At 43.2% G+C, this 12744-nt stretch overlaps 1 protein-coding gene across 2 annotated transcripts in view; it reads left to right on the plus strand.

Moving 5' to 3' along the window:
- The window catches only part of LOC139273082 (creatine kinase M-type-like), a 48337-nt gene that overhangs the window by 26839 nt on the left and 8754 nt on the right, over positions 1-12744 (plus strand). For both annotated transcript variants that reach the window (XM_070889417.1, XM_070889418.1), the window contains exons 6-8: positions 1266-1437; positions 2697-2820; positions 3576-3765. In XM_070889417.1, the coding sequence (XP_070745518.1) occupies positions 1266-1437; positions 2697-2820; positions 3576-3765 (486 nt within the window). The remainder of the gene's footprint in view (positions 1-1265; positions 1438-2696; positions 2821-3575; positions 3766-12744) is intronic.

Genomic DNA, 12744 nt, shown 5'->3' on the forward strand with positions numbered 1-12744 from the left:
CCGGCTCACTCTCTGCTCAAGCTGTCCCGACACACGCATCCTACAGAACATCTTTTACAACTGAATACCAAATCAGATGCAGCATTTTTATTGGAAGCCAGAGCAAATAACAATGGATTGATGCCTGTACTATAATAGGAAAGTTAAGATAAGGCCGCTCAATTGAAAAATGCGACCATTAGTCAAGTCTATCATTAGGTCTGCTCCCTTCTATTCTTGATCTTGATATAAATATTTACCTATTATTGTCATTTCATTATGTCAACTGCTGCTCTGAACTAATTATTATCTTTTGCTGTGCTGTCTTGCAGTGCAACCTTCCTTAGTGTTAATACTTCTAACTTTTGTTGGGAAGTTAAGCTATAAGCTGGCAACATGGTGCCATTATTTTGCCTACTGCTAACCAGCTAAGGGGCCGTCAGCTAAGGATTTCTTGTTTCAGCAGTTGTTTGCCCAAAATACTATCTTTTGTAGTTTCATATTTTTTATTATTAGTTTCCCTATCTTTATTCTTACTTTTAACCTTTGACAAAAATGTATCTGTGTTATAACGCAATGGTTTTGATTTCCATATCACTGCTGATATTTTTGTCCTAGTCCCTGTGGTTTCTTTGTGATTTGCTTTAGACTTCTGAAAATGCGTTTGTATGAAGGGAACAACTTGGAAACTTGCCAGTTTCCCTGCAGTGCAGATCACACACCCTGACAGCTGAATAGCAGCAGCAAGCATTCCCTTCCTACAACAGTCTTATGTTTGCTGTTGCCACTAAGTTAGCATCAGCCTTATTGCAAATTATGGATTGAATGGAATAGAGCCAACAGTGAAGGGCTCTTTGATTTTTCATGCTGCAATCAATGAACATAGGCCTGCAAAACAGCAATGATGATTGTCTGGATTAAACCTATTGATGTACGGGGTGTGGGGGATGAAGAAAACAGACTATGGTGCATTTTGTATTGCATTTTTGGGCTGTTACATGAGGGTATCCTACATTATGCCAACATATTTTCATCAAAATTTGCAAATTATCATGTGCTATTGAATATAAAGGCTTTCCCCCCCCCCAAAGAAAATATATGCGATATATTCAGTTGTGCAGATTTTTTCATGTTTTTAAAATAAATAATTAGAATATTCTTTACTTGGTTTATCGTTTATATGAAGTAAAAAGCACATCACATCATGAGAAGCTCTATCTCCAGTATTATCTATCCTAACCATTCCTGCTTACACTTACTTTCTCCTAACATATTATCCCCCTCAGCCCTCAATGCATTGGATGGTGAATTTAAGGGCACTTATCACTCACTGAAGAACTTGAGTGAGGAGGAATGTCAGAGACTGACCACTGCTGGAATCCTTTCTGATAATCTTATTTCTCCACTGATGCTTTCATCTGGTATGGCCAGAGATTGGCCAGATGCACGAGGAGTCTGGTAAGTGTGTTTTTTTTAATCTAAAATGTTTGTCAAGTACAGTGGTACAGTACATTGGAGCCATAACCTATGAGATCATGGTATCAATTTCCCCGTGCTATTGACTTCCTGATCTTGGTTCCTCTGAGGCGCTGAGATCAGACACCAATTACAAGTAGACTTATACCATCCTGCTTCTCTTCGTAGCCAATTCAAAGCAGCAGTAACAGAAGCCGGGAGCAAAGCAGTTGACTACAAAATACCTGTAGTCTGGAGAGACACGTGTATTGGGGAAGGGGAAGAAAGAAATCAAAGGGAGGTCTAGCCTTAGACTTCTCTCATCTACCGTCAGGCTGATATTGCAGTTTGTCTGGCCATCACCTTGACCAGGGTTTCTAAGCAGCCCACAGAGAAAAATAAATTTACACTTTCTTTCAAAAAAAAGGAAAAACCCTCCACACAAGGCAGTTTGTGCAATGTAGCTTTTCCTGAGAAAAGTATATGTAATTTTGTCTGTGTGGCAAAGTTACATTTTCATGATCATTAATGGTTGTTTTTGTTTCTTCTACAATTTTATAAATTCCAATATTATTGCTTTCACGATACTTAACAAAATATCTAGGAAATTCTAATACTTTTTCAAAACTACAATCTCTTGAAACAATAATTATTTATTTTGCTGGTTCATTTAAAAATAGCATTTTGTAACTGAAAACAACAACTGATTGTTACTGTGGTGATTTGTAACTTTTATCCTTATGAAGAGGAATGTACTTTAGTAAATATTGTGATTGTGGCAGCCAGAGACTAAACATATTGACAACTGCCTCAATGCACTTTGCAAAGTACTGTGAGTAGTTTGTTTATGTAGTTCTCCTAGAGCAAAAGTTCTGCTTGGAACTAACCCAGTTTAATAAACAGTTAAGTCACAATCTTATCCATCATTTTAAATCTGGAATACATATTAGAGCAATTTTATATGCAATGATGCAGTGTTAGTCTAATACCTCTGTACTTTAATAGTAATAGTAGATGAAACAATGCTTTTGCACCAATAGAAATCAAGAGCCTCTGTCAGTGGACCAATTTCTTGTTCTGTACACTGGGATCTGGCATAGTGCTTAGAAAGTTAATTGAAATATTCATATACTGCGATGCACTGATTGTACAAAGTCACTATTGATTTTCCAGATAGAATCTTATTTGACTTATGTTCTTTTAAACCTTGTGCTGTTCAAATAAACTTGACATCACCCACATGATAAATTTACATTCTGCAGGCACAATGATATGAAGAATTTTATTGTCTGGGTCAATAAAGAAGACCATCTTCGTATTACTTCTATGCAACAGGGAGGAAATATGAAACAAGTTTTTACACGCTATTGTTTGGGTCTTCAAAAGGTATGTAATGGCTTTCATATTTTCAATACATTTACTTTAAAAAAAATCAATTGAATGTGCATACATTGCCAAAAATAATATACAGGCAATTCCCCCACAGATCTTTCCAATCTTATCTTTTCCATCTGGCAGAAATGCCTGAAGGATGTCACAAGTTTAACCTCTGGAATGGAAAGATAATTAGAGGGCAGATTACACCAGTGCGCTCTTGTGCACTTCCTAGGGATTGGCTAGAGTATTGTTAGACGAAGCTTCAGTACACTCCATCTGGATCAGTGAATTGTATGTGACATGGAAGAACTTTAAAAAAAAATTAAAATATATATGAAAAATGAGGGGAGGTCAAATGCAGATACAATTTCTTCACTCTCAGCCATGTAGCATAGTGCCAAGCAGAGACTTGGCATTTCCCAGTAGAAGGGGAGGGAGAGTCTTCACTGGGCTGCTCTTGTTTCCCTCGAGTAGCTGGTATAAGCGTGACATCAGTAGAATGGGAGTCAGTCACACCAGAAAGGGGAGATAGACAGTGAAAAAGTTAGGCAGCAACATCTCCTCAAAAATGATATGAAGATGAGCGAGCTTGTGTTTATGATGTTGAACATCCAGATTTCCATAACTATTATTAGTTAGCCTATTAATTGAAGGAGGGGGTGAACTTGCCACAAGGAAACTGTATTATTTTTCTATTTGTTGATGAGTACCATTGAGTCATATACGTTTAGAAGATCGAGAACTAACTCTGATTGTTCTTTTAGCTTGAAGAAATATACCACCAGAAAAAGCATCCCTTCACCTGGAAGGACAATCTAGGTTATGTGTTGACCTGCCCTTCTGACCTTGGTACTGGTTTGCGGGCATGTGTCCATATTAGGCTGAAGTACATCAGTAAGCATGAGAAGTTCGGTGAGATCTTGCAGAGACTACGTCTAGAAAAAAACTTTACTGGTACTGTATTATAACAAAACACTTTCATGTGAAATTACTAATCTAGATAACCATTTGAATAAAAAGAAAAATGGTGAGTGGCACCAAAGTTTGAATACATTAACAATAACCAAGTACAAAGTAGCATTAACATTACTGCAACTCGCATGTGTCAAGTTCATTCTACCTCACCATAAAATACTAACTTTTAGCTTTCTTTAAGTGCAAGAAAAATGCACTTCCTAATAGTTCTTCCATTTCTCAGGCTAATGTCATTGTGTACATTCCTTTTTGTTTACTCAAGACCTTAACCAACAAATCACTTGTACATTGTGCTTATCCATACACATAGACAAGGCTGGGATTTATTGATAATTTATTCTCCATGCAAAATATTTTGCACCTCCACCAAGCCACCATGATAGCATTTTTAGTTTACCTCATAATTTGACTCTAGTACTTTTATCTTCTATAAAGATCTGCTTCTAACAGATATAGTTTTATTTTAATGTACTTACCCGGGAATTCTTTTTAGAATGAGTTACATTTTTCCTCCACTTTCTGACCATATCACATGACATCGCCAGAAATGTCCACTCCACAGCCACCCACTAACAGAACAATAAGTAAAACTATAGCTGAAAAAATTAAGTCGTGTGCCCACCTTTTCCATAACTCCATGTTTGAATCTCTCCAATAAGATTTCCGCCCCTGCCAAAGCCCTGGCCCTAATCAAAGTCACAAATGACATTCTCTGTGATTGTGGTACATGATCCCTCCTCATCCTCTCAGCAGTCTTTGACACGGTGGACCACACCATCTCCCACCAATGTCTCTCCCCCCATTATTCAGCTCAGTTGGACTGCCCTTGTTAGGTGCTGCTCTTACCTAGTCAGTCATAGCCAGAGCATCTCCAACAATGGCTTCTGTACCACCTCTGTGCCGTTACATGTGGTGTTCCCAAGGATCTATTATTGGCCTTGTTACGTTTAGAATAACTCCACAAGACTGTATATCTTAAGCTCAACCTGTTGTGACCTTGGTCTCTTTATTGTAATTCCAGAGTGAGGAGGCAGCATGGTTGTCTGCCTTTTATACTTGCTTGCCCAGGGTGTGCAGGTGACCCTTGTGTCTCCCACAGGTGTGCCCCCTGGTGGCAAGTCTTACACATTGATAATGTTTACATACATAACATCATTCCCCCACCAAAGTTTTATGTACAAGTTAGTTACAAGTTGAGGTGATCCAGGGCTCTGCGTTCCCGGGTTGATCGCCTGAGTTGAAGTCCTGGTATGGGTGAGTTGGTCAGATCATTGCTGCGCTGCGGTGTGGTTGATCTGATCGGACTGTCGGGCATGGTGGGTTCATCCTCGTGGTTGACCGTGAGGTTGATTGCTGGTTGGGTGTGTGTGGGTGGATCAATGATGGTAATGTCCTCTTCAAACTGTTCTTGGTTATCAGTGAACCGCAGTTTGGTCTGCTCCAAGTGCTTTCTACACATTTGTCCATTCAAAAGTTTGACAACAAACACTCTATTCCCCTTCTTGGCTAACACAGTGCCAGCAACCCATTTGGGACCATGACCATAATTAAGAACAAACACAGGGTCATTAACCTCAATGTCACGTGATACAGCCGCGCGATCGTGGTACATGTTATGCCGGTGACGCCGGGTTTCTACATGATCATTGAGATCCAGGTGGACTAAGGAGAGCCTGATTTTTAGTGCTCTCTTCATTAGCAATTCTGCAGGGAGAACCCCAGTAAGCGAGTGGGGTCTCATGCGGTAGCTGAGCAGAATTCGAGATAACCGGGTCTGCGGGGAACCATCCGTCACGCGTTTCAAGCTCTGCTTGATGGTTTGGACTGCCCGTTCTGCTTGACCATTGGATGCAGGCTTAAACGGCGCAGACCTGACATGCTTGATGCCATTGCGGGTCATGAACTCGTTGAATGCCGAGCTGGTGTAACATGGTCCATTGTCACTAACAAGGACGTCGGGCAAACCATGGGTGGTGAACATGGCCCAGAGGCTTTCAATAGTGGCAGTGGATGTACATGATGACATTATTATACATTCAATCCATTTAGAGTAAGCGTCCACTGCCATTAGGACCATCTTTCCTAGAAAGGGGCCAGCGAAATCTCTGTGGACCCTTGACCTCGGATTGGAGGGCGATGACCACAAACTCAGTGGGGCCTCCCTTGGTGCGTTGCTCAACTGTGAGCAAGTATTACATTGGTGTACGCGTGATTCCAATTCCGAGTCAATGCCGGGCCACCAAACATGCGACCTGGCGATAGCCTTCATCATGACTATGCCTGGGTGGGTATTATAAACGTTTCCCTACCTTTTTTTGGCAAAATTACACGATTCCCCCATAGGAGGCAGTCTGAATGGATGGACATTTTGTCTTTGTGTCGGTGGAACGGCTTAATTTCGTCTTGCATTTCCCCTGGGACCGCCGACCAGCTCCCATTGAGGACACAACTTTCTACTAGTGATAGCACTGGGTCCTGGCTAGTCCAGCTCCTGATCTGGTGAGCATGACGGGTGACCCCTCGCTCTCAAAAGCATCCATTACAAGGAGCAAGTCATCGGGTTGCGCCATTTCCACACCATTTCCAGCCCCACATCAAAGCCCCACCATAAAATCCGTTCCCATCCCCTCTCTGGTCACTGAGGCTGAACCAGGCTCTTCACAACTTCAGCATTCTATTTGATCCTGAGCACAGTTTCCGACCCCATATCCTCCATCAACAAGAGTGTCTACTTCCACCTCCGTAATGTCACTCATCTCCGTCTTGCATCAGCCCATCTGCTGCTGAAACCCTCATTGTTATCACCAGACTTGACCAGCCCCACATCATCTACCCTCCATAAACCTAAGCTCATCCAAAACTCTACTGTTTGTATCATAACTCGCACCAAGTCCCATTCAACTATCACCTCTTTGCTCGCTGACTTACATTGGCTCTCACTTAGCAATGCCTCAATATTTAAATTCATTTCCTTGTATTCAAATCCTTCCATGACTTTGCTCTTTTCTATCTCTGTAACCAGCTCCAGCCCTACTATCCTCCAAGAAAGCTACGTTCTTCCAATTCTGGCATCTTGTGCATCCCCAATTTCCTACGCCCCGCCGTTGGGGCTATGCCTTCAGCATTCTAGGCCCTAACCTGTAGAATTCCCTCCTGAAACCTCTCCACCTCTCCTCCTTTAAAACGCTCCTGAAAACCTACCACTGACCAAGCTTTTGATCAACTGTCATAATCATAGAATCATAATTTCTCCTTATGTGGCTTGATGTCAAATTTTGTCTGATTACACTTCTGTGAAGCCCCTTGAGACATTTTACTATGTTAAAGACATTATAGGATGCAACCATGGCATCCTATTCGACCTAAACTGAGTTTCTGACCCATGCTCCTCTCCATCACAAAAACCGCATAATTCCACCTCTATAACAGTGGATGTGGTGTATTTGGACTTCCAGAAGGCATTTGACAAGGTGCCACATAAAAGGTTACTGCACAAGATAAAAGTTCACAGGGTTGGAGGTAATATATTAGCATGGATAGAGGATTGGCTAACTAATAGAGAACAGAGAGTCAGGATAAATGGTTCATTCTCTGGTTGGCAACCAGTAACAAGTGGGGTGCTGCAAGGATCAGTGCTGGGACTCCAACTATTTACAATCTATATTAATGATTTGGAAGAAGGGACTAAGTGTAACGTAGCCAAGTTTGCTGACGATACAAAGATGGTAGGAAAAGGAGGACACAAAAAATCTGCAAAAGGACATAGACAGGCTAAGTGAGGGGGCAAAAATTTGGCAGATGGAGTATAATGTTGGAAAGTGTGAGGTCATGCACTTAGCAGAAAAAACATCAAAGGGCAAGTTATTATTTAAATGGAGAGAGATTGCAAAATGCTGCAGTACTGCAGGACCTGGGGGTACTTGTGCATGAAACACAAAAGGATAGTATGCAGGTACAGCAAGTGATCAGGAAGGCCAATGATATCTTGGCCTTTATTGCAAAGGGGGTCGAGTATAAAAGCAGGGAAGTCTTGCTACAGCTATATAAGGTATTGGTGAGGCCATACCTGGAATACTGCGTGCAGTTTTGGTTTCAATATTTACGAAAGGATAAACTTGCTCTGGAGGCAGTTCAGAGAAGATTCACTAGGTTGATTCTGGAGATGAGGGAGTTGAATTATGAGGAAAGGTTGAGTAGGTTGGACCTCCACTCATTGGAATTCATAAGAATGAGAGGTGATCTTTGTTATATATGTAGACTTGTATTTACTCTGTACAGCCACCAAAGGGCTCATCCCCTGGAGACCCAAGGGATCCCATAATCCCTTGAGAGCACAGGTATTTAAGGAGGCCTCGCAGGTTAGAAAGGCACTCTGGAGACCTGCAATAAAAGACAAAGGTCACACTTTACTTTGAGCTCACCGTGTTCAGTCTGACTCTTTCTCCATACATTAAAACTGGCGACGAGATACAGATAGCGAACCCAAAGTTGCAGAGAACAGTGGGCATCCTGGAGAAATTCTCGTAGGGCGATGATTAGGAAACTTTTGTGGAGCGACTCGAGCAATACTTCATAGCCAACGAGCTAGATGGAGACGAGAATGTTGCCAAAGGAAGGGCGATCCTCCTCACCGTCTGTGGGGCACCAACGTATGGCCTCATGAAGAATCTGCTTACTCCAGCGAAACCCACGGAGAAATCGTACGATGATTTGTGCACACTGATCCGAAAGCATTTGAACCCAAAGGAAAGCGTTCTGATGGCGAGGTACCGGTTCTACACCTACAAAAGGTCTGAAGGCCAGGAAGTGGGGAGTTATGTCACTGAGCTAAGACACCTTGCAGGACATTGCGAATTTGAAGGACATTTGGAGCACATGCTCAGAGACTTTTTCGTACTTGGCATTGACCACGAAACCATACTTCTCAAACTTTTGACTGTAGAGACCCCAACCTTGAGTAAGGCCATAGCGATAGCCCAGGCGTTCATTGCCACCTGTGACAATACTAAGCAAATCTCTCAGCACACAAGTGCTGCTACAAGTACTGTGAACAAAGTGAAGTTGTTTTCAGATCATAACGTACAGGGTAGGTCACACATGCCTGCAGCTGCACGTCCGCAGATGTCTGAGTCCAACATCAAGGGTGATGAATGCAAGGCCATTAACACCTTGTTGGCGTTGCGGGGGTGAACATCGTTTCCATTCATGCCGATTCAAAAGGTATGTTTGCAAGGGCTGTAGAACAATGGGATGCCTCCAACGGATGTGCAGGCGAGCTGCAAAGCCTGCTAAACCTGCAAACCACCATGTTGCAGAGGAAGAAAGATCCACAGAGGATCACAATGAACCAGAGCCTCAGACCGAGTAGGCAGAGGTACATGGGGTGCACACATTCACCACGAATTGTCCCCCGATAATGCTGAATGTTGAATTAAATGGACTCCTGGTGTCAATGGAGCTGGACACGGGCGCAAGCCAGTCCATCATGGGCAAAAAGACTTTCGAGAAACTGTGGTGCATCAAGGCCTCAAGGCCAGTCGTAACTCCAATTCGCACAAAACTAAGAACTTATACAAAGGAACTGATTCCCATAATCAACAATGCTGCCATAAAGGTCTCCTACGATGGAGCGGTGCACAAACTACCACTCTGGGTGGTACCGGGCGATGGGCCCACACTGCTCAGCGGGAGCTGACTGGGAAAGATTCGCTGGAACTGGGGCGACGTCCGAGTGCTATCACCCGCTGACGACACTTCGTGTGCGCAGGTCTTAAAAAAATTTCCTTCACTGTTCGAACCAGGCATTGGAGCAAGGAGCAAAAGTGCAGATCCACCTAATTCCGGGAGCGTGACCCATCCATCACAAGGCGAGAGCAGTACCATACATGATGAGAGAAAGGGTAGAGATCGAGCTAGACCGGCTGCAATGAGAGGGCATCATCTCACCGAATGAATTCAACGAGTGGGCAAGTCCTATTGTCCCAGTCCTCAAGGGAGATGGCATTGTCAGAATCTCTGGCGATTACAAGGTAACTATCAATCATTTCTCCCTGCAGCACCAATATCCACTACCAGAGGCTGATGACCTCTTTGCAACAGTGATTCCTCCAGTTCCTACATGACGTAGGAACTGGAGGAATCACTGCGCATGCACAAAGGTCTTTTCATTTGTAACAGATGCTGTTTGCAATTCGATCAGCGGCGGCGATATTCCAGAGAAACATGGAAAGCTTACTGAAGTTGGTCCCGTGCACCGTGGTCTTCCAGGACGACATCTTGGTTACAGGTTGGGACACAGTCGAGCATCTGTAGAACCTGGAGGAGGTTCTTAGTCGACTCAACCGCGTGGGGCTCAGGTTAAAATGCTCGAAGTGCATTTTCCTGGTGCCTGAAGTGGAGTTCTTGGGGAGGAGGATCGCGGCGGATGGCATAAGGCCCACCGATTAGAAGACGGAGGCAATCGAGAACACACCGAGGCCACAGAACATGACGGAGCTGCGGTCATTTCTAGGACTCCTGAACTACTTTGGTAACTTCTTACCGGGTCTCAGCACACTATTAGAACCATTGCATGTCTTACTGCATAAAGGGAACGAATGGGTTTGGGGCAAAAGCCAAGAAAATGACTTTGTAAAAGCTTGAAAATTTTAATGCTCAAACAAATTGCTTGTGTTGTATGATCCATGTAAGCGTTTGGTACTAGCATGTGATGCGTCGTCATATGGCGTCGGGTGTGTATTGCAACAAGTAAATGATTTTGGGAAATTGCAACCGGTTGCTTAAGCAACCAGGAGTCTGTCTAAGGCTGAGAGAGCCAACACTGATTGAAAAAGAAGCATTAGCGTGTGTCTATGGTGTAAAGAAAATGCATCAATATCTGTTTGGTCTAAAATTCGAATTGGAAACTGACCATAAGCCACTCATGTCCCTGTTTTCCGAGAGTAAAGGGAGTCTGCAGATTTAGCCATGGTTATGGAAGCATTTGAGAGTGAGCAATCACCTGTCACTGCCTGGCAGATCAAAACCTGAACGAGCCAGGACCCCTTGTTGTCCCTAGTCAAAAACTGTGTGCTTCACGGGAGCTGGTCCAGTGTCCCAGTGGAAATGCAGGAACAGATAAAGCCATTCCAGCGGCGCAAAGATGAAATGTCTATACAGGCAGACTGCCACCTGTGGGGCAATCGAGTAGTGGTTCCCAAGAAGGGCAGAGACACCTTCATCAATGACCTCCATAGTACCCACCCAGGCATCATAATGATGAAAGCGATAGCTAAATCCCACATGTGGTGGCCCGGTATCGATGCGGACTTAGAGTCCAAAGGCAAAAAGCAAAAAGGGCCACATTACAGCAAAATTCTAAAGGGGCAAAGTGTGTTAGAAAGACAAGCCTGAAGGCTCTGTGCCTCAATACGAGGAGTATTCGGAATAAGGTGGACGAATTAACTGCGCAGATAGCAGTTAACGGGTATGATATAACTGGCATCACGGAGACATGGCTCCAGGGTGACCAAGGCTGGTAACTCAACATCCAGGGATATTCAACATTTGGGAAGGATTGACAGAAAGGAAAAGGAGGCGGGGTGGCATTGTTGGCTAAAGAGGAAATTAAAGCAATAGTAAGAAAGGACATTAGCTTGGATGATGTGGAATTGGTATGGGTGGAGCTACGGAATACCAAGGGGCAGAAAACGCTAGTGGGAGTTGTGTACAGACCACCAAACAGTAGTAGTAAGTTTGGGGACAGCATCAAACAAGAAATTAGGGATGCATGTATTAAGGGTACAACAGTTATCATGGGTGACTTTAATCTACATATTGATTGGGCTAACCAAACTTTAGCAATGCGGTGGAGGAGGATTTCCTGGAGTGTATTAGGGATGGTTTTCTAGACCAATATGTTGAGGAACCAACTAGGGAGCTGGCCATCCTAGACTGGGTGATGTGTAATGAGAAAGGACTAATTAGCAATCTTGTTGTGCGAGGCCCGTTGGGGAAGAGTGACCATAACATGGTAGAATTATTTATTAAGATGGAGAGTGACACAGTTAATTCAGAAACTAAGGTCCTGAACTTAAGGAAAGGTAACTTCGATGGTTTGAGGCATGAATTGGCTAGAATAGACTGGCAAATGATACTTAACGGGTTGATGGTGGATAGGCAATGGCAAACATTTAAAGATCACATGGATGAACTTCAGCAATTGGACATCCCTGTCTGGAGTAAAAATAAAACTGGGAAGGTGGCTCAACCATGGCTAACAAGGGAAATTAAGGATAGTGTTAAATCCAAGGAAGAGGCATATAAAATGGCAAGAAAAAACAACAAACCTGAGGACTGAGAAATTAGAATTCAGCAGAGGAGGACAAAGGGTTTAATTAAGAGGGGGAAAATAGAGTACGAAAAGAAGCTTGCCAGCAACATAAAAACTGACTGCAAAAGCATTTTTAGGTGTGTTAAATTCCTGGAAACACTAACTCCAAAAGCTGCTGTAGTGACACTTAACTGGACATTAGGGCAAGTGGGTGTGGCAGCAAATAAGAACTTGAGAAATAGGAGCAGGAGTAGACCATTTTGCCCCTCGAGCCTGCTCCGCCATTCAATAAGATCATGGCTGATCTGATCTTGGCCTCAATGCCACTTCCATGCCCACTCCTCATAATCTTCGACTCTTGTGTCGTCAGAAATCTCTCTATCTCCACAGCTCTCTTGGGTAGAGAATTCCAAAGATTCACGACGTTCTGAGAGAAGAAATTCCTCCTCATCTCAGTTTTAAAAGTGCGACCCTTAATTTTGAAACTATACCCCCTAGTTCTAGATTCCCCTCACGAGGGGAAACATCCTCTCTGCATCTACCCTGTTAAGCCCCCTCAGACTCTAAAACATTTCAATAAGATCACCTCTAATTCTTCTAAACTCCCATGAGTATAGGCTCAACCTTTCTTCATAAAATAATCCCTT

The sequence above is a fragment of the Pristiophorus japonicus genome, chromosome 9, assembly GCF_044704955.1.
Source record: "Pristiophorus japonicus isolate sPriJap1 chromosome 9, sPriJap1.hap1, whole genome shotgun sequence".
Classification (NCBI taxonomy): Eukaryota; Metazoa; Chordata; class Chondrichthyes; family Pristiophoridae; genus Pristiophorus; species Pristiophorus japonicus.